At 50.8% G+C, this 23656-nt stretch overlaps 1 protein-coding gene across 3 annotated transcripts in view; it reads left to right on the top strand.

Moving 5' to 3' along the window:
* Nucleotides 1–23656, top strand: part of PPARD (peroxisome proliferator activated receptor delta) — a 77022-nt gene that overhangs the window by 41593 nt on the left and 11773 nt on the right. For all 3 annotated transcript variants that reach the window (XM_029242092.1, XM_029242093.1, XM_029242095.1), the window contains one exon: nt 20610–20840. In XM_029242092.1, the coding sequence (XP_029097925.1) occupies nt 20711–20840 (130 nt within the window). In that variant the 5' untranslated portion in view covers nt 20610–20710. The remainder of the gene's footprint in view (nt 1–20609; nt 20841–23656) is intronic.

The following is a 23656-nucleotide window of genomic DNA, read 5'->3' as shown; positions in this document are numbered from 1 at the left end:
AGATGTTAGCCTTAACCTTCAACTCTGCATGTTAGTTTCTTGCTCTTGATTTGACTTGAAGCAGTGGATTCCTGTGAACCAGTAACATCCCTAGGTTGATTGCTAGGCTTTAATTCTCACGAGAGGATTATAATACCTTTTCCCAAATACTCAATTGATGTTTCTCAGGCTTTGGGATTCAGTAATACATAAATTTCCCAAGAAATGTTGGGAAGGAAGTCTTGCATAGAAATACTAATCGAGAGATGTCACAAGGCAGGACTTGACGAAAGCCGAGCGTCATAGGGTTTCCTGGCTGGTGAGCTCCCCAGGGCAGCTGCTGTGTCTTGTACAGCACAGCATCTCTGGGACCCCCTTAGCACTTGACCCAAGGTGGGTGCCTGGTCCGTGGAGGGTGCTCCTTGAAAGTTGCTGGCTGAACAGATGGCTTTCCAACCAGTGGCTGGAAGCAGCGTATAAACAGCTTTGGCTGACGAAGATGATTCAGGTTGTAGAGGTTTGTGGAAGATGAGCTTGGAAAACTCTGAGATCTCTGTTGTGCTAAGCCTTGAACAACATGCAGAGAAGCTTGGATTTTTCTATTCCGGACACTTACTGGGGAGAGAATTGAACATGACACAACTGAGTCTTCGTTGGCTCAGAGCCATGCGATGAGCTGAAAGCAGAATAGCCTTTTTCCTCTCTGTTTTTTATTTTAAAAAAGGTCACAGCTACAGAAAAGTTGACAGAATAGTGCAATGAACTTTCGTATTTCCTTTACTGAGGTTCACCAATTGCTAACAGTGTTACGTTTGCTTAACATTATGTCATAGATCATCCACATTCCATATTTGTTCTCTGGTTTCCTTGTCATCGGGTTTCGGTTAACGTTTCTTATGGGAGCCCGCAGAGGTGATGAGTGCTTCCTGTTACTTCACATAAGGAGGCATGATGATGCCAGTTGCCCCTGTAAAGGTGATGCTGACTTTAGTCACCTGGTAGGTTGGTGTCTCTGAAGGCTACTTTTGTTTTAAGGCAGAGAACTTCGGAAGGAACTTTTCAATGACTTTTGGGAATAACTGACAGCCATGTTGGAAAAGAGACAGTTTCTCTGTCAGTTGCACCTGCTATTGAGAAACATCTTGGTGTAGTCAGAAAACCCCTGAGAGCCCGGAAACTGGCACTGGGAACCCAGCTCTACAGCCATCTCTCCCCATGACTGTAGACAAGTTATGTCATCTCTCTGGGCTAGGCGATTATACATATAAGCAAATCGTCACTCAGAGAAATGAAGCAGTTTGCCCAAGGCCACTCAGCTAGTGAGTGGCAGAGCTGGGGTTCAGACTCAGCTCTAGCTGGGACAAAGCCCTGCCCTTGCCCTCACCCCAGTCCGCCTTGTCTGGGGTGTCTGGTCACTGTTAGGGTGGCACCAGGCACTAGTGCTCAGAAGCAAAAGAACACCAGCACCTGGAGGATGTGGGGAAAGAGGGAAGAGGAGATGCCTGTCCCACCTGGGCTCCTCTCCGCACGTGGCAGGCGGCTCCGTAGGAAGGTCAGCGGGCTGTTGGGCACTCCTCCACCACCCTTGGAATAAAGGCTTTCGCACGGGTGTGACAGAGGTGAGCTGCTGGTGCCGGTCCAGCCCCGCCTGTCCAGGGAGGGAGGTGTGGGCCTCAGGTCACTGGCCTTCGCCCATGTTCGGGTTGCTGCCCAGGATCCCCACATTGGCCCGTGAATCCCCAGGATGGTCCAGAGGGATGGGGGAAGGCAGTGCCTCAGCCTGCCTGGGTGCCTGGGTGCCGGGGTGGGGGCAGGAAGTACTGATGGGGGAAAGGTGCGCAGAGCCTTGCCAAGCAGGTCACTGTGGGTGGGGAGACACCACGTACTTACTCTGGTCGCCTCAGGATAGGGGCGGAGGTTCTGGAGCAGGCAGCCAGGGAGAAGGGCCGGGCAGCAGCTCCAGAGTTCCCTAGGACGGCCCCTGCCGGCCCCCCGGCTTGTCACCTTCCCGGTGAGCACCTCTCCCCAGGCAAGTAACACCTGCGTGCTCAGTGAGTAGCGTCTGTCCTCACACTTTCATGGTGTCCTTCCCCAGAGCAGTTGTTTTGAGGAAAACAGTGGCTCCAGCTGAATCCGGACACAGTTTGTCAAGGCCATGTTTTCCTGTTGCTGTTAGAGCTGAGAGTCCAGGAGAGTCAGCCTCCCTGAGTTCCAGCTGCTTCTCCCTACATTGTGCATCCCCACAGGCCTCCAGAGGGAAGAGACTGAATTCAGGACCTGGGCCAAAGCAGCCCAACAAAGAGCAGGCTGTGCTGTGTGGGCCCTGCGGGGAGTTCTGGGAAGTCCTTCTGCCCCTGGTTCATGGCCTCCTGGGGCCCTGCCTTTTGGAGGGACCTCCAGGGCTCCGGCAGCCGGGCAGGCAGGGGCCGAGGGGCCCCTGGAGAGTGAAGCCCGGAGGGAAAGTGGTGTGAACAGATCCCCCACCTCCGCTGGTTGTAATGCTCAAAGCAGCGGTGCTTTACATGATTCTTTTGAGGGAGCCCCTTCTGTCCTCCTGCCGGGTGAGGCTGGAACCCTTACTGGGAACCTGACATGACCGAACGTGTGAGGCCTTCCGCTCCCTGAATGAATTCCCCAAGTGTCATTACTAAATCACTCAATCTTGGCGTTTCTCCATCTCATCCCACACACCCCTCCTCCTGGCTCCTGAGTCCTAAGGAGTGAGATTGCAGGTTTTTGACCAGTTTTCTTCCTCAGAGCTCTTGCAAGCTGTCATGCAGGTGTAAAATCCGGAAGCTACTGTCAGAATATTATGAGAATTGGAAGGTGAGGGCATGGGCCAACATTCTGACTCTCCAAGGTGCTTCAATGTTTAAAAAGTCTGTTCTGGGCTCCCTGAGATTTGATAACTCTTGTTTTTTGTCCTTTCACCCCCTCACCTCTGGTTCTCCCTTTCCTCTTTGGGAGACTTCATGCTTTCCAAATATTTGTTAACTAGGCCCTTATCTGGGACTTTAGAAAGCAAGCAGACAGGTGTGCACTCGAAACGGAAAGGGAGAACAGAAAGCAAGTACTGAAAATGCCTTTGAATCCACCACCGGCTGAGCTTCGCTTTGCTTCGCTTCGCTTCCTGCTGTCAGTACTCATCCTTAGTTCCTGAGCTGATTTCTCTCAAGCGAGGCCCAGAGCTTGTGTTAGGGAGAAAGCAAGGCGTTTTTGAAGGAGACTCCTGGCTTTTCTACTCAGCTTCATTACAGAAGACATTGATACTTGTTTTAAAAACAACTACAATCGTGTAAAGACTATTGATCTTCCCACCATCACACTCCTCCTTCCCATTCTAAACCCTCCACAGTTGTTTATGTTGTTGGACAGGCGTCTGTCAGCTCTGTGTTGCAGTCCCATAAAATGGGCGTGAGGCAGACATGCAGTTCGACTACTCGCTGTTTCCTCCCAGCTGTGTGTTCCGGCCGTCCTGCTGTGGCACCACATCTGTGCCACCTGCAGGGTCGGCAGAGGATCCCATGACATGCATGTGCCAGAATGTTGTGTCTTGAGGTAGACTCCCTCAGCTTTCCTGCTTCATCTTGGTACTGTCTAAAATAACGATATCTCATATTTGTATCATGCTTTTAAAACTTTTTTTTTGTTTTATTTTGCTTACTAAACACAGCACATATTCATTATAGAAAAACCAGATAAGCAATAAGAGAAGAAATCAAAATTACCCGTAAGGGATAACTATCATTAACATTTTGGCATATAACTTGTATAATACAAATGTTTTTCATATTTAATGTCTCCTCTGAGTTTGGCTGCTTCCATTCGGAAGGCATGTGGTTATTAGTTCCATCTTACAGATGGGACAACTGAGCCACAGAGAGGTTGGAAGGTTGCCCAGAGGTACACAGCATAGTAAAGACAGAGCTGGGAGTATACTTGTCATGTAGTCCAGCACCAGTGCTCTCTCCACTGTGTCCCACTGCCTTCTCACCTCCAGATAGAGAGGAGTCATGCTGGGGTCTGGATTTCAGCAGGACCTGGGCAGTTGCTATCATTTGTTGAATTGCCTTATCCGAAGGTTAATAAACTCCTAGAGGGAAGTGTCTCATGACACTTTGGCCCCTCACTGATTTAGGAGAAAAGAGAGAAGGAAAATGTGCTCCTGAGATTTAAAGTGTTGCCCTTCCAGCACTTGGCTTCATCACCTTGATTACTGGGGGTTTCAGGAGCTGCACATGGAGAGAGCATGATAAACCAAGTAGGAGGAGGGGTCGAGAAACCTTCCAATGACACAGCTGCAGTAAGGAGAGGCTTTACTTCGTCTGGAGAAGGTGGCTTTGGGGAGGAGGAAGGTGCAGGCTGAGACTTGGTGACCAGAGGTCAGACAGGGCAGGACCAGGAATGGAAATTAGTTTGACGGAGGGCCCACTCACCAGGATACGGGAGACTGTAGCATTAGAGGGCTTCAGGAATGGAAGTAAGAAGCAAGACCCTGGAGTGGTTGAGAGCTCCCACCCTGAAGGCAGGCCAACTCCTGGCCTGCATCCTGGCTTTCCCAGCCTTTTCTGGTCTCCGCCACCCAGCTCTGCTGTGTCACTCTCCACCCCCATCTCCTGGGCCTAGGAGCCTGCATTCCCCCTACCTAGAACACCCTACCCCTCAGCCTGTGTAAACAAAAGTCATCTGCCCATTCCTTGACTTTATTTTCTTCTCTGAACCCTTAAGTGTTTTCTCTAATGAGCATATTTTACTATTAAGATCATTTCTAGATAACCCAGCTCTCCTTGGCCTTGACCCTTCCCGGAGGCCTCCAGCAAGAGACCATTTCCTCCCCAAGGACTCAGCCGCCCTCCTCCCCTTCCCCTGTTTGTGTGCAGCCTTCCCCAAGGTGGTTGCAGGTACTGGTTTTATCTTCCTTCTGGACTGGAGTGTAAACACTTTAAAGGCTCCTGAGGATTTGTTAACTACCTCCCTACCCCTGCCCTGAGAGGAGCTGAGGCCTGTGAATGGCCTGGGCCTCCTTCCATTGGGTTGTGCTCTCTAGGTCTACCCTGTGCGAGGATTTTAGAGTTACAGTGTGTTGACACGCCCAACACTCCTTCCTAATGGGGACAATGGGGCCAAGAAGAGTGAACCATCTCCCCCAAGGTCACCTGGCAGATTAGCAAAAGAGCTGCCCGGACCACAGCGAGGCCCCCTCAGCCAGCTGCTTCTGGACTCTGTGTTTTCCTCTCCACCCATTTCTACCAATTGATCGTAATCCTGATAAGCTCCTCTTTTGACTGGAATGGTCTGGAGAGCAGGCTCAAATACCCCGTGAAAACTGAAGGCTGAGGACAAATGATATCCACGGGGCTACTTCAGGCTGGGCTGGGAACGAAAAGCTTTTTTCCAGCTGTAAGAAGTTATCCATTTATTCAGCAAGATTTGTGGGACAATTACTGCCTGCCAGTCACTTCTCTCTAACATTTGAGGATCAGTGTGATTGTAACAGACGAAAATCTCTGGCTCGTAGAGTTATATTCTTTTGGGGAGAGACAAGCAGTTAACAAATGAGTAAAAAAGTACACACACATATGTATAGGTACATACATACATGTATGTGTGTGTATGTATATAAATATTTGTGTATATGCGCATGCGCATTCTCTCCCTCCCTCCCTCCCTCTCTCTCTCTCTCTCTCTCTCTCTCTCTCTCTCTCTCTCTCTCTCTCCAGATGGTGGTAAGAGCTACAGAGAAAATTGAAGTACCCAAGGGTGGGCTGGGGTGATTTCAAATCAGGTGGTCAGGTTGACTGTCACATTTGAGCAAAGCCCTGAGAGGTGAGGCAGCAAGCCATGGTGAAAGAACATTTTCAGCTGGAGGGGACAGCTGCAAAAGCCCTGAGGCAGGCTATGTCTGTTGCTTTCAGGACCAGAAAGGAGGCCGTGTGCCTGGTGCCTAGTATCCTGGGAGGGAGGTAGCAGGCAGGGGCACCAGTTCTGGAAGACCTCCAAGCCAGTGTAAAGATGGGCAGGAAGCGCCTGAAGGGATGTGATCAGAGGAGGAACAGAATCTGACTTAAAGGGATCGGTCTGACTGTTGTGTGGAGAGTAGTGGGGTGAAGCCAGAAGCAGAGAAGCCAGTTAGGAGGCTGTTGCGATAATCCAGGCAAGAGATGATGTTGACTTGGACCAGGATCCTAGCAGTGGAGGTGATTAGATCCTGGGTGTTTATTAAAAGCAGAGGCAACCAGGTTTGCTGACTCTTACATTTTGGCCTGATCATCTAGAAGGTTGGAGTTGCCACTTACTAAGGTGAGAAAGACTTTAGGGGAAATGTCAAGGGCTTGGTTTTGGATGTGTTAGGCTTGTGACATCAGTGGGCATCCATGTGGAGATCTCAGAGAAGCTGGGAATGGAGAAATAAATAGGGGAGTCATGAGCATATGGAAGGTGTTGAGAGCCATGAGCCAGCATAGGATCATGCAGGGAGGGAACGTAGATGGAGAATGAAAGAGACCTTTAGAGATTGGGAAGAAAATTGCTGACTGGCACCAGCAAAAGAGATTGATAAGGAGCAGCCATTGAGGTCAGAGGAAAACCTGGGAGCCAAGTGAAGAAAAGACATAAAGGAGAAAGGATCCAGCAATGTATCCCATGCTTTGGTGAGTCAAGTAACATGACTATAATACATGTTCAGTACAGAAAGTTTTAAAAGTAGAGCAACATAAAAATAATAAATCACCTACCACCCTATTCATACAAGGAAACTTCACTCTTTCTCTAGCCTTTTTTTTTTTTTTTTTTGGCTGCGTTGGGTCTTCGTTGCTATGTGTGGGCTTTTCTCTAGTTGCGGCAAGCAGGGGCTGCTCTTCGTTGCGGTGCTCAGGCTTCTTATTGTGGTGGCTTCTCTTGTTGCAGAGTACGGGCTCTAGGCACGCGGGCTTCAGTAGTTGTGGCACATGGGCTCAGTAGTTGTGGCTCGCAGGCTCTAGAGCACAGGCTCAGTAGTTGTGGCGCACGGGCTTAGTTGCTCCATGGCGTGTGGGATCTTCCCAGACCAGGCAGGGCTTGAACCCATGTCCCCTGCATTGGCAGGCGACTCTTAACCACTGCACTACCAGGGAAGTCCCTCTCTAGTCATTTTTATGGGAACCATGCTGTCTCTGTAGTTTTGTATTCTGCTATTTTTCACTTAACAAGTTATTAAATATTCTATGGAAACATGATTTTAATGGCTGGACAATACTCCATTTTCTGGGGGTGCCCTAATTCATTATCCATTCGTTTATTATTGGGCATTGAGTCATTTCTGGGTTTTTTTCATTATTAAGAATATTTTTTTGTTGTTATAAAAGTTGGTTTCATTATTGTAAATGACATTGCATCGAACAGCCTGGTACAGTTTCCTGTGAGAGGAATTACAAGGTCAAAGGACATGATCACTTTTAGGTGAAGCTTAAATTTGGGAGTCACAGTTTCTCCTGGACAGAACTTAGCTGTAGGGCTCTTCTGTGTCTCCTCTCCCCTCAGGGGCGTTCAGAAGTCACTCTGCCCTGCTGACGCCCATTTCTGCCTTCCTCCCCTCCAATTAGAGTTGGGCCGATCCGAGTTCTGTTCCCCCTCACTAGGCCTGGCCGCCCCTCGGTGCGCTGCCCCTTACCTTGCCACCAGCCTCTGTCCCCTCACCCAGTCTGTTCATATGGCAGCAGGAGTTAGAGCTTCCCTCAGGCTCACCGGAGTGTTAGGATGAAATAGTCCAGTGTAGGTGCTCAACACACTAAGCGAGGTCACGTACATGAAGGTGCCTTGTGAACTTTAAAGGGCTGGCCCATGTCCAAGTCTCAGTTCTGTGTAAAAAGAAAGGGGTATGAGTAGCGGTGTCCAGTGCACGCCCCGTAACCACACACTCCCACACAGCAGGGCCACTGAGGCACAGGCTGGTGTGCTGGCGGCGAGAGCTGGGTGTCAGAAGTTTGGGGGGCTTGGATGGAGTTGTTGGGCCCAGGAATGTGGGGGCTGTTTGTGTTAGTTGGCCTCCTGCCAAGCAGTGCCAGGTGCCACATTTGCTCCCCAGACGTGTGTGTGTCTCAGCCAGGAATCCCTAAGACCAGAACAGTGCTGGGAGGCTGGAGCCCAGGCCAGTCAGAGCAGGAAGGGATCTTGGAGTATCTAATCCTGCCCTGACGCTCTCCTCAGTGAGGACGCCAGTGAGGTGACAGGAGACGCACTCAAATCTGTGTAAGGGCCCCATGCCTCGGCTGCTCAGCCCGGATCCTCCTGGGAATGGAACGGGCGGCTGCTTCCTGCACCCAGCCCAGCCTTCCAGGGCTCTGGGAGGTGGCCTTCTCGCTCCCACCAACACCCCAGCTGGGTTTGCTGTCACCCTGGCCTCTCGGAATCCAGCTGAAATCATCTCCAGTTCGTTTCCAAATGCTGCTCTCACCCTGCCCATCCTCTTCGTAGCCCTCCTAGGCTCTCCGCTGCCCTTCGGATAAACAGCCACATCCTTCACTTGCCCTTCGAGGCCCCAGGTGATCTCCAGCCTCAGCCAGACCGGCCGCCCCGTGCTCTCGGCACGCCAGCCGCGCGGCCCTTCTTTCTACCCCTCAGAGGTTCTGTGCCATCCTCCTCCCTTCTTGGGGTCTCTGTCCCCCCACCTGCCTGCCTCTTAGTCAGGGACTACGTCCTCGGGACCCCCTCCCCGACCAGCCACACTAGGCTCATGTGGCGGTGTTGGTCTTTCGGCACCCTGGGCATCGTTCACAGTTAGGTGTTTGTGTTGGGCATATGATGGTGAGTGCTTAACAGATACTTGTTAACTGAGTGAATGAAAACTGCTGGCAGCAGCCGGCAACAGAGGAAGAGCGGAGGGCACTGGCGGCATCAGCAGCTGTAGCTCCTGAGGTCCTCGGGTGAGAAGGTTCTGGAAAGGTCCCCAGCTGTGGCCCTCTGCCCGTTGGCACCCCTGCCCTTACCTCCAAAGCCTTCTCTGAGCAGGGAGGGTCCTCAGCTCTCAGGCTGCCAAAAAGAGGCCTGGCTCGCCTCCGGGCAGGCCCTTCTTTCACCTCCTCAGTATCTTTCAGTGTATTATTTAGTTTTCTTTCTTCAAAACGCTTAAACGTCATCTCCCTCTCTTCCCCCCGTCATGAAAGCGTCCCATGCTCATTGTAAAGCATTTGAAGAACATGGAAAAATATAGTTAAGAAAATAAGAATCACCCCTCAGAGGGAAGCCCCATTAACAATTTGGGTCATGTCTTTCCGGTTTTGTTCCTGTGCATTATGTGCATGTTTTGACATCGCTGTGGTTCTGTTGTCTGTGAAGACAAGACTTTTAGTTCTCCTCAGTCCTCCGCTGCTGACAGTCCGTGGCAGCTCGGCGCATTGACCTGCATGGGGGTGAGTGGCTGGAAGCCGGCCGCCCGTCAGGCCCCTCGCTGGTCCCAGCTGAGGAGCCCTCCTGCCCACTATGATCTCTTCTCTGGGCACGTTCTCAGGTACCATAAAAGGAGGCCGGCTTCTCCTTTTATTGTAGCTTAGCTTCACTCCACAGGGCTGACAGGCTGGCTCTTGGTGGAACTGGAAGAATTCTAGAATGGGGGGTGAGGGGAGGGCCTGGCAGACTTTCCTCTGGTTCCCATACTCTCTGCACAAAACCAGCTCCCAGGGCTTCCCTGGTGGCGCAGTGGTTGAGAGTCCGCCTGCCGATGCAGGGGACGCGGGTTCATGCCCCAGTCCGGGAGGATCCCGCATGCCGCAGAGCGGCTGGGCCCGTGAGCCATGGCCACTGAGCCTACGCATCCGGAGCCTGTGCTCCACAACGAGAGAGGCCACAACAGTGAGAGCCCCGCGTACCGCAAAAAAAGAAAAAAACCCAGCTCCCAGGCTACCCCTGGAGTGTTGGCCTCAGGGGACCTGCTGGGGTGAATCCATTCCAAGGCCACACAGACCTCTCACGTGCCCTGAGGGGAGTAGGGTGACCGAGATTGACAAATGGGAGCAGAGAGCACCGTGGAGCTGCTGGTCTGGAAACCCAGGGCACTGGGTCAGTACTGGGTTAATGACTGATAGGGAAGCTTGGGAGTGCGTTAGCCAGGCCCCACTCCCATGGCCTCTCTGATCCTGAGCACTCTTCTGCCCTGTAACCAGAGGCTGCTGCTCCTCACCCCCCTGCAGTGAGGGAAGGAGGAAATGCAGCTACTAGGTCGTCCCAAGGGGCGGAGGAAGGGGCAGAGGTGGAGAAGGGTCCGGGCCCATCTCTCTGAAAGAAGCGCAAACCCAGAGCAGGGCGCCCTGTCAGCTCTCCCTTCTCACCGTTGATTGTAAGGCAGGGAATTGGGAAATTCTGGGTTTAGGTCCCTGGAATAGACCTGGAATATCACTTGCTCCATGTCATCCCCTAAGGCAAGCCAGGAGTGATGACAGTAGCAGTAGCCACAGCCCCATTTGTTAGGTGTTTACACCCAGCACTGTTAAGCATTTGCCCGCTCAGATTAGGTAGTAGTAGGCCAGCTTTAGGGCTGAGAAACTGAAGGGTTAGTGTCTCCCCCAAGTCACAGAGAGGGAGGGGCAGGGCCGGGGTTTGAACCCAGGCCTGACACAGAAGCCTGTGGAATGAACTTCTGCGGGGTACTCGCTGCATCTCAAGGGCAGTAATAGGTGAAAACTCATATAGTGGCAACTGTTACAACTGGACACAGTGTGGCTCAGGTTAATGTTTTTAGTCTGTTTATTCATTCAAAGAGTGTACGTTGAGCACCCATTAAATGCCTGGCACCGTGCAAGGTGCCAGGGACCTACCTCTGCAAGATAGATAGAGGGCATTGTGTGGGAAACTGGTAACATGGTGAGAACAGACCAGCTAACAGACATTGCAGTTTGATATGGTAACAGCAGATCTGGAGAGCCTGAGTCAGGGTTGCAGTAGGAAGGAACAGAATAGGACTAGTCAAGGGGAGCTTCCTAAAGGAGGAGGTACAGGCAGGTCTGGAAGGAAAGTAGGCCTTAGCTAGTGGCGGGGATGGCATTCCAGGCTGAGGCTGGTGCGAGCCTCTGTGTTCAGAGAGTGATGCTGCAGTGAGGCGAGTGGGAAGAGCTGGGGAGGGAGCCGGGACCAGAGCTTATGGCTGTCTTTAGCACACAGCAGTCATTTTCTGGCAGGGAGTATTCAGAAGGGATTTAACCAGGGTGTTCTTGACAGAAGCAGTTCTTGGCATCTAGACAAAGGATTCAGGGATGATGGCTCCAGACTGACACTAAGAGCAGCTTCCAGATCCAACAGGGCAAGGACTTACCAGCTTCTGGTCCAGTCTTGCCCAGCACCACATGCAAGGCACAGCATAGTGATTAAGGCTTGAGCCAACCTGCCTGGACTCAAATCCTGCTCCTCCAGTTACTGTGTGACCTTGACTCAATTACTTTCCCTCTCTGTGCCAGTTTCCTCATCAGTTAAATGGAGATAATAATAGCACCCGACTCTTAGGGCTATTGTGAGGATTAGATGTGTCAGTATACACACAGTTTGGTGTATTATAAACCCTTGGAGAATTGGAAGCTGGTACCATTGTGATGGAGGTGGTGGACCCGAGGCTTGGAGCTGTGACCCACCTTAGGCTCTGGTGCAGGGAGAGGCCTGACAGGATGCATCACAGCTGAATGGGGCCTGACACAGAGTAACCCCACTCAGAGCATACAGCCTGCTGCTGGGTGTCAGGGAAGCTCTGTTTCCCAAGGATGACTGGACTTGGTGGGAGGATTAGGGCCCCAGGTGGCTTGGTCGCTCGAGCCCCAGACAAGGCCTCTCTGGAGCTCTGGGTCATTTGGGTTAAGCTCCTAACTACCTCTGCCTGTGAAATCTACCTGCCCAGTGGGAAATGGATAGAGTCGTGCCCCTTGCCCAACTTTAGCTCCTAGAAGGGGAAAGAGGGTGGGATGCTTGCTTGGCAGGCTTTTGTGAGCGTGTATACACACAACACATGTGTGTGAATGCCAGAATCAGAGTAGCCCAGGTATTTGTTTTTGTAAGAATTTCTTTTGGTAGCGACTCCATTTTCTGTGCAAGGGCCGCAGAGCAGCACCCCTCTCGTTCTGGCTACAGGACCCTTGTCCTGAGGACAGCACCAGCCTCTTAAGTGGGGCAAAGCTGTGACACAGTCAGAGGGTTTCTGGCACTGGCACAGTGCTGGGGGGTGGCAATAGCAAAAACCAAGGTTTCTCAGCCACATAAAGGTTAAACCTAGTGCCAGGTGCTATTTTTAGTGCCAGGACTGAAGGAAGGAAGAAGGGAACAGGGTGCACTGCAGGGAGAGTGGAGGCTGTGGTGGCAGCTACCTGTGAAAACCCAGCCTGTGGGCCGCCCAGGTGAGGTGGGGGAGGGCCTAGGGAATAAAGCGGCTCCTGGCTGGGCAAGCTGAGACCAGCGGTGGGGGCAGGCGCTGGGCAGATGGGCAGACCTCAGCTGTAGATGGAGCACCCAGGGCTATGTGAAAATGGATGGCTTCCAGCAAATTGCAGGGATGGGCCCCAGCATGGGGTTGCATCCAAATAAGCAACAGCCCAAGGGATGTGTGTGGGTTTTAGAGCAACCAGACTGCAGCTTCCCTCCCCCTGCAGCTGCTGTCCTTAAGAGGTCACAAACAGAAGGGACAGCTCCGGGCTGGGAAGGAACATCCACCTGGAATCCAGAGACCCTGGCCCCAAATCCAAAGCTCTAGCCAGAGCCCAGAATCCCATCTGATTTCAAGAGGCCACCGCTTGCACCCCAGAAACTGAGAAGAGTTCCTCTGGTCATGGTGAAAGAACGTTCTACCAGCTGATATGTGGAAGGGAAGCTGAGGCTCAGGAGCGTCAGGTGTGTAAGGTGGCCCCGTGCACACAGCTCCTCAGAGGCCGGGCTGGGCTTGGGCCCCGCGGTGTTTGCACCCCGTGGTCCTCTGCTGCATCCTCTAGTGTGTTCTCTGAGAGATGCCTGTCAGGCCAGGCGGGCCTGGGCTTTTTGTCACTTTCCTCATCTGCCCAGGGGAGACCACGGGGCTGGCCTTGTGGGGACTTGTGAGGATTGGGCCGAGCCTGCCATGCAGTAGGAACTCAGTCAGCTCCTGCCCCTCCCTCCAGGATTCAGTCCCAACAGTGACCTCTGTCCCATCTCCCAGGGTCACTCAGAGCGTCAGAGGATATGAGGGAATGTGTGAGAAAATATTTTGTCGAGTATCTGTACAGGGAAGTGTTGTTTTTCCTCTTCTGTTTCCACCTGCCTGGTGTGCCTGCAATCCTCACACCCCTCTCTCCCTGGCTCTCATCACCACAGCCTGTGTGATTTCCCCGTGTCCACTGACACCCAGGCTACACGGATCCCCAAGCAGTTTGTTCTAATCAGCCTCATCCGCTTACTCCTGTGGTCAGTGCCACCACTGTGCTTCTGGCTCCTGGGTGTCCCATGATCTGGCCCCTCTGTCACTGTGCTGCTCATCCTTGTGATGCTGCTCCTCAGAAGCCTCCTGTAGCCCCTTCAGCCACAGGCCTGGGTGAGGGTCTCACCACTCACCTGCCCCTGTCTCCTCCACTTCCAGGCTTTTCAATTCTGTGGAGCCTGAAGAATCAGCATCTGTGGTCCTTGTTATTTAGATAATCGCCAATTTTTGTAGAGCATTTTATTCGAGCCACGACGGTCACTCACTGTTCTTGGTGATCACCGAGGTCCTTTACAGTGCTGTCACCAACCCCCTCCCCCCAGTCCCACTCTCCTCTTTTATCCTGCTGCTATTTCAGTTAGGATTGTGTTCAACTGCACGAAACCGAAATCTGGCAAACAGCGCCTTGTGAAATAGGCATTTAATGTTTCCACCTAGGGACTTCCCTGATGGTCCAGTGGTTAAGACTCTGTGCTCCCAATGCAGGGATCCCAGTTTCGATCCCCGGTCAGGGAACTAGATCCCACATCCATGCTGCAGCTAAAGATCCCGCATGCCACAACTAAGACCCGGCACAGCCAAATAAATAAATTTTAAAAAAAAATTTTTTTTTCCACCTAATAAGTAGTCTGGAGACAGGCATTCTAGGGTTAGTTCAGCAGCTCCGTGATGCTGTGGTGACCCGGCTCCTTACTCCTTTCTGCCCCACCCTCTTGACCTCTGTTTCCAGAAGACCTTCTAGTAGATTTCTTTTTTCCTTTTTTTTAAGTCTTTATTGAATTTGTTGCAATACTGCTTCTGTTTTATGTTTTAGGGGGGTTTTTTTTGGCCGCAAGGCATCTTAGCTCCCCGACCAGGGATCCGACCTGCACCCCCTGCATTGGAAGGCGAAGTCTTAACCACTGGACCACCAGGGAAATCCCTAGATTTCTGTTTACATATTGTTGGTCAGAATCATCACATGAACACTGTAGCTGCCAGAGAGTTTGGGAAATTGAGTGTGTAGCTAGGCACGTGGCTGATCCAGAGAAAATGGGGACTCAGTGAGAAAGAATGGGAATTGGAATCGGGTAGCAGCTGGAAGTGACTGCCCCAGGTGGCAGCTCCTCGTTCCTCGTCAGAACCATGTGGCGGGAACTGCACCTCTGAGCATTTCCCTTGCTCTGGGTCTGGTGATTCCCAGGTTTAATGCTCAGGGATGATCAGGGATTGATACTTGAGGAACCGCTTTATGCTAACCAGACTCACATCCCTGCAAATGGGGGCAGTTCATGCATCGTGAATGAGTAAAGCAGCCTAGGAGTGACAGCTGGAAGCAGTGAAGACACTGCCAGTGGAGAGCGCAATTCCAGGTAAAGGGGCCGCCACTGCCTAGCCCCTGGGTGGGCGGTGGGCAGGGGCATGCAGGCCAGGTTTGCCCGATTTTCAAGAGAAGCCAGGGAAGTCCCTTGGCGGTCCAGTGGTTAGGACTCCACACTTTCACTGCGGAGGGTGTGGGTTCAGTCCCTGGTCGGGGAACTAAGATCCCACAAGCTGTGCAGTGCGGTCCCCCCACGCCACCCCCCCAAAAAGAAGCCAGAAAGCCAGATTTTTTAAAGCTTTTTTTAAAAACTCTATTTTGAAAAAGTCTAGGGTTACAGAAATATTGTAAAGATTACCAAACTTACCAAAACTAAGAAATGAATGCTGGTACAATGCTATTAACTAAACTAAGCAGATTTTACTTGGAACTTCCCAGTTTTTCCACCACCGTCCTCTTTCTGTTCCAGGATCCAGTCCACCACCCTACGTTGTATTTGGTTGTAATGTCTCCGTCTGTGAGACTTTCTCAGTCTGAAAACTAGAATTTTACATGACTTCTCCCAAGTTTTCCCATTCTGCTGCAATAATTTGGAAATTATACACTCTATTTACAGTGTCTTAGTGGTTACCTTTGAAGTTTTTCTGTGTACATTTGACTGAACTGTAAAGTTCATCAACATCTCCAGTTGTCTCCTGAAAAATAAAAGGACTTGAGCAGTTTAACGTTGATCATGCCCTCTCATCTTTCACATTATTGTTTGTAAGTTTTGCTTTTTTATTTTATTCCAATTTAAATTATTTTTAGAACAGGTAACATGCCTATAGTTCAGAATTTAAAAGGTACAGTACTAATACAACATTGTAAATCAACTATACCCCAATAAAAATTTTTTTTAATAAAATAAAAATAACAGGTACAGTGAAAAATCTCTGTCCCATCAGTGACCCAGACACTCAATTCCCTCCCCAGAGGCAGCCAGCGTTCCCAGTTCTTAAGTAGCCTTCCAGCGCTATCTTACACATACACAGTCAAATCCAGCTTCATTGTATCTTCTTTGCACAAAGTATAGCTCTTCACTTCATTCTGCAAATTGCTTTCTTCCCTTATTAATATATCTTAGAGATACTCCCAAATCAGTCCATAAGCATCATCATTCTTGTTTATGGCTGTCCCCTGTTAATGGACATCTAGCTTGTTCCCCACATATACTGGTCAAGTAATACTGTAATGAGTAATCTTGTGCTAATACTTTATGTCACTGTACTTCAGTGGAAGGATAGCTGTAAGATACAACCTAGAAGTGGTATATCTGGATCAAAGGGAATGTGTCCTGTAATTTAGATAGATGTAGCCAAATTACCCTCTTTAGAGGTTGTGCTAATTTACCTTTCCACAGGGACATGTGAGATGATGTTTCCCCACATGCTTAGCCACAGAGTGTTAGCATCTGTTTGGGTTTTTTTTTTTTTAAATAAATTATTTATTTATTTTTGGCTGTGTTGGGTCTTTGTTGCTGCGTGTGGGCTTTCTCTAGTTGCGGTGAGCGGGGGCTACTATTCCTTGCGGTGCGCAGGCTTCTCATTGTCATGGCTTCTCTTGTTGCGGAGCATGGGCTCTAGGTGCACAGACTTCAGTAGTTGTGGAACACAGGCTTCAGTAGTTGTGGCTACGGGCTCTAGAGCTCAGGCTCAGTAGTTGTGGCACACGGGCTTAGTTGCTCCGCGGCATGTGGGATCTTCCCGGGCCAGGGCTCGAACCCGTGTCCCTTGCATTGGCAGGCAGATTCTTAACCACTGCGCCACCAGGGAAGCCCCATGAGTGTTAGCATCTGTTTTAATCTGATTGTAAAAAGTATATTTCAGTGTTGTTTTAATTTGCATTTCTCTTTTATGAGTGATGTTGAGCGTTTTTTCATATGTTTAAGAACTAAGTGTATATACCTTTTCTGTGTATATTTTTTGTATCCTGGGCCTGTTTTTCTATTGGATTGCTGGTCTTTTACTTAATAGTTTGTAGGAACTATTTTAGGGCAATTAGCCCTTTGTCTGACGAGTTGCAAATACTTTTCCCAGTCTATTATCTGGGTTTTTTTTTTTTTTCTCTTATGATGGTTTTTTCACCTTGTAGTAAGTTTGTATTTTTATGAAATCAAATTTATTAATTTTTTTACCCATTAAGCTTTATGGGCTTAGTATCCACCTTAGCTCTTCTCCCACTTAGCTTTTCAACCCTTTTTATAATTCATGTATTTTTGTTTTAACTTTAAAACCTTTGATTTATTTGGACCTTGTCTTGGTATAAGATGTAAGGTAGGGATCCAGATGGTTATTCACTTGTCCCAATACTATTTATTGAAGAATCCATCTTTTCTTTTTGGTTTAGAGTGCCATTTTTATAACATTAAAGTCCCATATGCATTTGTATCTGTTTATGGACTTTGTGTATTCTCTTTCAATGATTATCTATTCATGTGCCAGTACCACACTATTTTAATTACCATAGCCCTACTATATAATTCTTTTTATTTCTCTTCAGCTAATTCCTTATCATGTTTGCCAGAGTACCTCCACTCAGCCTCTTTGCTTTCTTCAAGTCCCATCTTTTACTCTCAGTAGACCACCATTCCTCCTACTTAAGTTAACTAACAAGAGTGAAGTCATTCCCTATGAGCTTTAGCACACCGCCACCAACCCCCCCATACACACTGTTGCGATACTTTGTATTTTCCTCATCCTGTGCCCTTGAATTATTCCTCTTCCATCAGTCATCCTGCCCCAGCTTCCCCCTTGAATCTTCAGACTGTCTTTCTCTGAAGACCTCTCCTCTAGCTAGCCACTGCTTACTTGAGCCTCCTCTATTCCAAAAAAACTTTTCCTGGCTTTGCTACTTTTTCAAGCTACATCCTCTTGTACATTCCTTTCCGTGACATAGTCATTAAAAAATTAGTCTCTATTCATTGTCCCAGCTTACTAGCTGCCACTTATTCTTCAGAGCTCAGGTTTCCATCCCAACCACTTGGTTGAAATTTGTATAACAAGGTCAAAGATGACCTCACAGTCACCGGATTCATTGGCCATGTGTCAGTTTATCACCCTTGAACTCTGCAGCATTTGAGATGGTTGACCGCCCACTCCCCCCAAAAAACAGCCCTTCCCTTGTCTCTGAGACACCCGGCTGTCCCAAGTCTCTCCTGTCTCTGGCCACTGCCTCACTGTCTGCTCTGGTGCCTCTTCCTCTGTCCTCCCTTGACGTGTCACTTTCCTTTGGTGAAATGAATTCCTTCTTGCTCCTGTCACGTCAGTGAAGATTCCCCCCCTGCCCCCGACAAATCTCCAGATCCCCAACTCCCCAGCTCTTAGACCCTAGCACTGAATTTCCAAACTGCCTTTAGGAGACCAGTTAATAGGTCATTGTGTCAATCCAAACAAGGGAAAATGAAGGCCTTATGGAAAGGAATGATTAAGAGGGAACGATTTACCATCTGCTGGAGGTTGCTTTGCTGTGGCACAGTGGTTCTCAAGCTTAGCTGCGCGTTACAGTCACCAGGGGAATTAAAAATAAAAATCCTGATGCCCAGGACTTCCCTGGTGGTCCAGTGGTTAGGAATCCTCCTTCCAATTCAGGGGACACGGGTTCGATCTCTGGTCGGGGAACTAAGATCCCACATGCTGCGGAGCAACTAAGCCTGCACACTCTAGAGCCCACGTGCCGCAACTACTGAGCCTGCGTGCCACAACTAGAGAGAAGCCCACACGCCACAACAAAAGATCCCATGTGCCACAACTAAGTCCCGATGCAGCAAAATAAATAAATAAATAAATAATATTAATTAAAAAAATCCTGATGCCCAAGCTGCTTCCCAAACCAATCAAATGAGAATCCCTGAGGATGAGCCCAGGCATCCATATATTTAAAAACTCCCCAGTGGAGATCGTTGCCTGCAGCGAGGAAGGCACTGCCCTGGAAGGGAAGGCTGCTGCCACGCCTGAGAGCCAGGAGCCCCAGGCCAAAGGGGCAGAGGCTAGCGCTGCCTCCAAGGGAGGAGACACAGAAGAGGCAGGGCCCCAGGCCGCAGAGCCATCCACTCCCTCGGGGCCGGAGAGTGGCCCTACACCAGCGAGCAAACAGAATGAGTAGCTGGGTGGGGGCAGGTGGGTGATCTCTAAGCTGCAAAAACTGTGCTGTCCTTGTGAGGTCACTGCCTGGACCTGGTGCCCTGGCTGCCTTCCTGTGCCCAGAAGGGAAGGGGCTGTTGCCCCCTAGCCATGTTCCCTCTCCTCCTCTCCCTCCTGTGGATTCTCCCATCATCCATCTGGTCTTCCTCTTAAGGCCAGTTGAAGATGGTCCCTTGCAGTTTCCCAAGTTAGGTTAGTGATGTGAAATGCTCCTGCCCCTGTCCCTGCCTCCTTCCCTGTCCCCACCCGTACAGAAGGCAATTGCTGGTTTTCTTCCCCAATTCTTCTCCAAGTAGGTTTTGTTTACTCCCCAAATCCCTGAGCCAGAAGTGGGGGTGCCTGCACTCCCACACCCTGAGTGTCCACCTTCCCCTGCTGCGTTTGTAGTCTCTTGTGCTGTGCCTAGTGGCACCTGGGCTGGGGAGGACACTGCCCCTGTCTAGGTTTTTATAAATGCTACTCAAGTTCAAACCTCCAAAAAAGAAAAAAAAAACAAAAACTCCCCAGTGATTCCAGTATAGCCAAGTGTGCAGGCCTAGAGGAGGAAGAGAGAGGGTGTGGAGTGTCAAATGATTCCCACCTTCTGGCTTTGATAGGTGGGTAGTTGGGCATTTGGGTCACTAAAGTAGAGATTACCAGAGGAAGAGAAGGGCGGGCTTAGGGCCAGATGGTGGCTCCTGTTTGGATAGGTTGAGTTTGAGCTGCCTGTGGAACATCCAAGATAAGGTCCCACAGATGCTTGAATTTTCCTAAAGCAGGTCTTTTCTGCTGTTAATCTTCCAGGCCTGCAGCACCACAGGACTGGGTCTAGTTACACACACTCCCTACGCCAGGGCATTTGAAGTGCTCACGCCTGCATAAAACCCACCTTCCCAGCCCACCCTTCAAATCCTCTCTCCTACAGCACCCCATGCCTCAGCCAACAGGGTCCCTCACCACTCCTCACTGTGCTACCTCAGTGTCTTTTCTCAGGCCGTATTCTTGAGAGGTGTTCCCTGCCGGGTGGACTCTCTCCCACAGCACCCGTAGCCTTACCCTCTCTGACTGCGGCATCTGTGGACAGTATTTTACTTGCTGAGGGTTGGAACTGCCCCCTCCTGGGTGATGTAGACATGGGGGTCACCACCCAGTAACCCAGACTCCAGGACAGAGGGCATCGCCCCTTGCCTGACGGCTCTGCATTGAGCGTCTGGTTGCAGGTCTGCTGTCAGCTGTGAGCCTAGCGTGGCAGGGGCTCGTGCCTTTTTCCCACACCCAAACACAGGAAGGGTAGGTTCAACTCCCTTGAAGAAAGGTGGCCTAGGAGAGGGATGATCCTTGGGCCTGGGTGCTGGTGGGACAGGATGGGGGTTGGAGGTCTGATGCATATCAGGATCTCCAAGAGGACTGGAAAATTTGAAAAAGCCCCTCAAGTCATTCTCATGTGGCTCCTGTGGGTTCAGGAGGCTCAAAGAGCAGGATGCGGGGAAAGGTGGCACAGGGGTGTATCACCCCGTCTGGCTAACGGAAGCTGCTCTGAACCCCACAAACCTGCCACAAGAGCCAGGTGGGCAAAGGGTGGAGGGGCAGTGACCTGTGATGGCAGGATTAGAGGTTCGCACTGCAGGGATGAGTCGCTCCTGCTCTGCGGGGGCAGGAGCGGCAGAAGTGCCCCTCCAGTCCCCCCAGATGGCGGCCCTCGATCCTGCCCCACTCCGTCACCCTCTCGTCCTCTACCCTGCCTCCCCAACCTCTCCCTGTCTTCTCCTTTGCCCAGGCTGACAGGAACTGCCCTGTAGAGGTCCATCTGTGTTCAGACCCAGAAGATGCCAGAGCTATGACCGGGCCTGCAGGTGTGGTGCCGAGGGGAAATCAGCCATGGAGCAGCCACCGGAGGAAGCCCCTGAGGTCCGGGAAGAGGAGGAGAAAAAGGAAGTGGCAAGGGCAGAAGGAGCCCCAGAACTCAATGGGGGACCAGGGCACTCACTTCCTTCCAGCAGCTATACAGGTAAGGGGGAGCAGGCAGGGGACATGGGGCAGAGGGGGCACAGATGAGGTTTGGGGGACAGGGAGCCTGGCCCTCTGCTAACAGCATCATCATGGGGTGCAGGGCAGCTGGGTGGTTAAGGACTGGAGCCAGACAGCCCAGGGTCACACCCCTGCTCTGTTGCTCATCAACTGCAGAATCTTGGGCAAGTTGCACCCCTTCTTCCTGTAAAACAGACAGGGATTATAGGGGACGTGCACACAGGCTTTTGTGAGAATGGAATGAGTTAGCCTGTGTAATGCACGTTGTCATCATTATTACTCCACCTCTCCTACCACAAGGGATCTGGGACAAATGTGCATCAACAACATGCCAGAAAGATCATCTGTACCTGTGATCGTTAGGATCAGTCAGAACACACAACTCAACCTGGTACTAATTACACATCATCAAGGTGCGTTGTAATTAGGCACATGCTAAGCACTTAGTGACAATGACTGGAATTAGTAATACTTTTGTGTAGCCAGACAGATTTTAGCTTCTCTTGTCTAACTTGTTGGTTCCCCTTTATCTGCCAGCAGCAGTGTAGACGTTTTCCTCTGGTACTTTGTACTGTGGTGTCCTCATCTTCATTGTCACCGTCATCATGCTATGTCCACCTTCAAGGGCACCCAGACGCTGCACCCCCCCCTCAGCCCCTGGCTCTCCCTGCTGCTGCTGCCGCCCCTTCCCTGCTCCCTCCACCCGAGTCCCAGCACATTCAGCTGGTCGTTGCTCCCTTCCCTCAGAGGGTACTCAGCGTCATTAGAGGATGTGCTGCTGGGAGGGGCATCCTGATTTTGCTGCTGGCTTCAGCTGAAGGGAATCCTGACCACAAGTGGTGATTCAGAGCAGACGAGCAGGCCTGCCCCACAAAGATGCTCTCTGGCTCCCTGTGTCTGCATGGGGAGAAGGAGGCAGGTGGTGTCAGGAGTTAAGTCAGGGTGGGGACTCTTGGGGTGGGACAGGCTCCTGCTTGAGCCTGCACCTAAGAGAGGCCTGAATCCTTGGGCCTTGCTTGCTGCTATGAACCTACAAAGTAAAGTCCCGGGATTTTGCAGAGGTTCTTCCTCTTCGGGGCACACGGAGGGGTAGGGTGAGGGGAGAGCCATCATCCAGTGCCTCTGATCCCACCAGACACCCTGGAACAACCAAAGTAGGCCCAGTGTGATTTCAGGGCTTGAGAGAAGGTATCCCCTATCCCCCAGGGTAACCTGCTCCCTGTTGGTTGGCTGATGGCTCTGCAGACCCAACCTTTCTCAGGAGAGAGGAATGAATGGCTGACCTGCACACAGGACCTGCACACACTGTCCTGAACTTGAGACAAGCGGGGAGGCTTAGGAGGCAGAGAGGAGACAGTGGGAGCTAAGAATGAGCAAGAGTTGTCACTGAGGACACCAAGGGAGAGTGGAAGAGGAAGAGAGGGCCCTGGGGTTGGTGGCCTCACTGCCTACCCTAGCCCACACTGCCCCCATGGCTGGCCCAGGCACGTAGAAGTACCTGCAGTGTGGTGTCCTGTCCTGGGTTTCCTACACACGCTGTGGGGACCATATCCCCAAATGATAGGCTGTTTGCACGCAGACCAGAGCGTGCTAGCTTGTGCGAAGCGGGCGAGGCGGGCATGGTGATGGCATCTCGGGGAGCTGTACTGGTGGGGTTTAGAGCACATGGGGAGACGTCTGGGGCAGAATTTACCCAGCCAGTCTCACAGTGCTGTGTATGATGTTGTGTTTAATAGATTCCGTTTATCAATAAATGGATGAATTGGCGGTAGAAAGACTTACTTGTTCAGTAATTGAAATGGAGGGGGCTGTTTAACCTAATCATTAGGTGAAAGCCATAGTATATAAAATTCTACAAAGCAAGCCCCCCACCAGAAAAATAGAAGCAGGTAATTCACGGTAGGACAAATACAAATGGCCAGAAAACATGAGACATTTTTCAGCCTACTCAATAGTCGGGGAAGGAATCTTCAGATGAGATGTCGTTTAGCCTGTCAGATCGGCAGCGGGGCCTGGGTTGGCCAGAGGGTGAGGACGTGGCCCTCCAGTAGTCCCTGAGGGTGGAAGGGGCAGCTGGGCAGTGCAGGCCATTATTACTTAGTGTGCATTACTTTGGCCCTGCAGTTCCTCTTTTAGGAATGTATCCAGTGTAAATACTCGCTCAGCGTGCACAGAGATTTCCACACTTATCTATAGGAGCACTGCTCATAATAGCAGAAAATTAGAAAGTGTCCATGTGTGGGGAATTGGTTATATAAACTGTGGTAGAGCCATACGGTGGGATGCTCTGCAGTCATTAGGTCTGTGTATACTGACAGGGAAGTAAGTTCCTGACAACTTGGGGATCCCATTGTTTAAAAATCCTTATGGGGCTTCCCTGGTGGCGCAGTGGTTGAGAGTCTGCCTGCTAATGCAGGGGACACGGGTTTGAGCCCTAGTCTGGGAGGATCCCACATGCCACGGAGCAACTGGGCCTGTGAGCCACAACTATTGAGCCTGCGCATCTGGAGCCTATGCTCCGCAACAAGAGAGGCCGCGATAATGAGAGGCCCGCGCACTGCGATGAAGAGTGGCACCCGCTCACCGCAACTAGAGAAAGCCCTTGCACAGAAACGAAGACGCAACACAGCAAAAATAAATAAATTAATTAATAAACTCCTACCCCCAACATCTTCTTAAAAAAAAAAATCCTTATATATCTTAGAAGGCGCTGGAAGAGGACACTCAAATCTTAGAAGGCGCTGGAAGAGGACACTCAAATCTTAGAAGGCGCTGGAAGGGGACACTCAAATCTTA

This window comes from Monodon monoceros, unplaced genomic scaffold, assembly GCF_005190385.1.
Source record: "Monodon monoceros isolate NGI ecotype Baffin Bay Population unplaced genomic scaffold, NGI_Narwhal_1 Super_Scaffold_3, whole genome shotgun sequence".
In the NCBI taxonomy this organism is placed as follows: domain Eukaryota; kingdom Metazoa; phylum Chordata; class Mammalia; order Artiodactyla; family Monodontidae; genus Monodon; species Monodon monoceros.
Note: the sequence above shows the minus strand (reverse complement) of the source record. Positions and strands in the feature narration are given on the sequence as shown.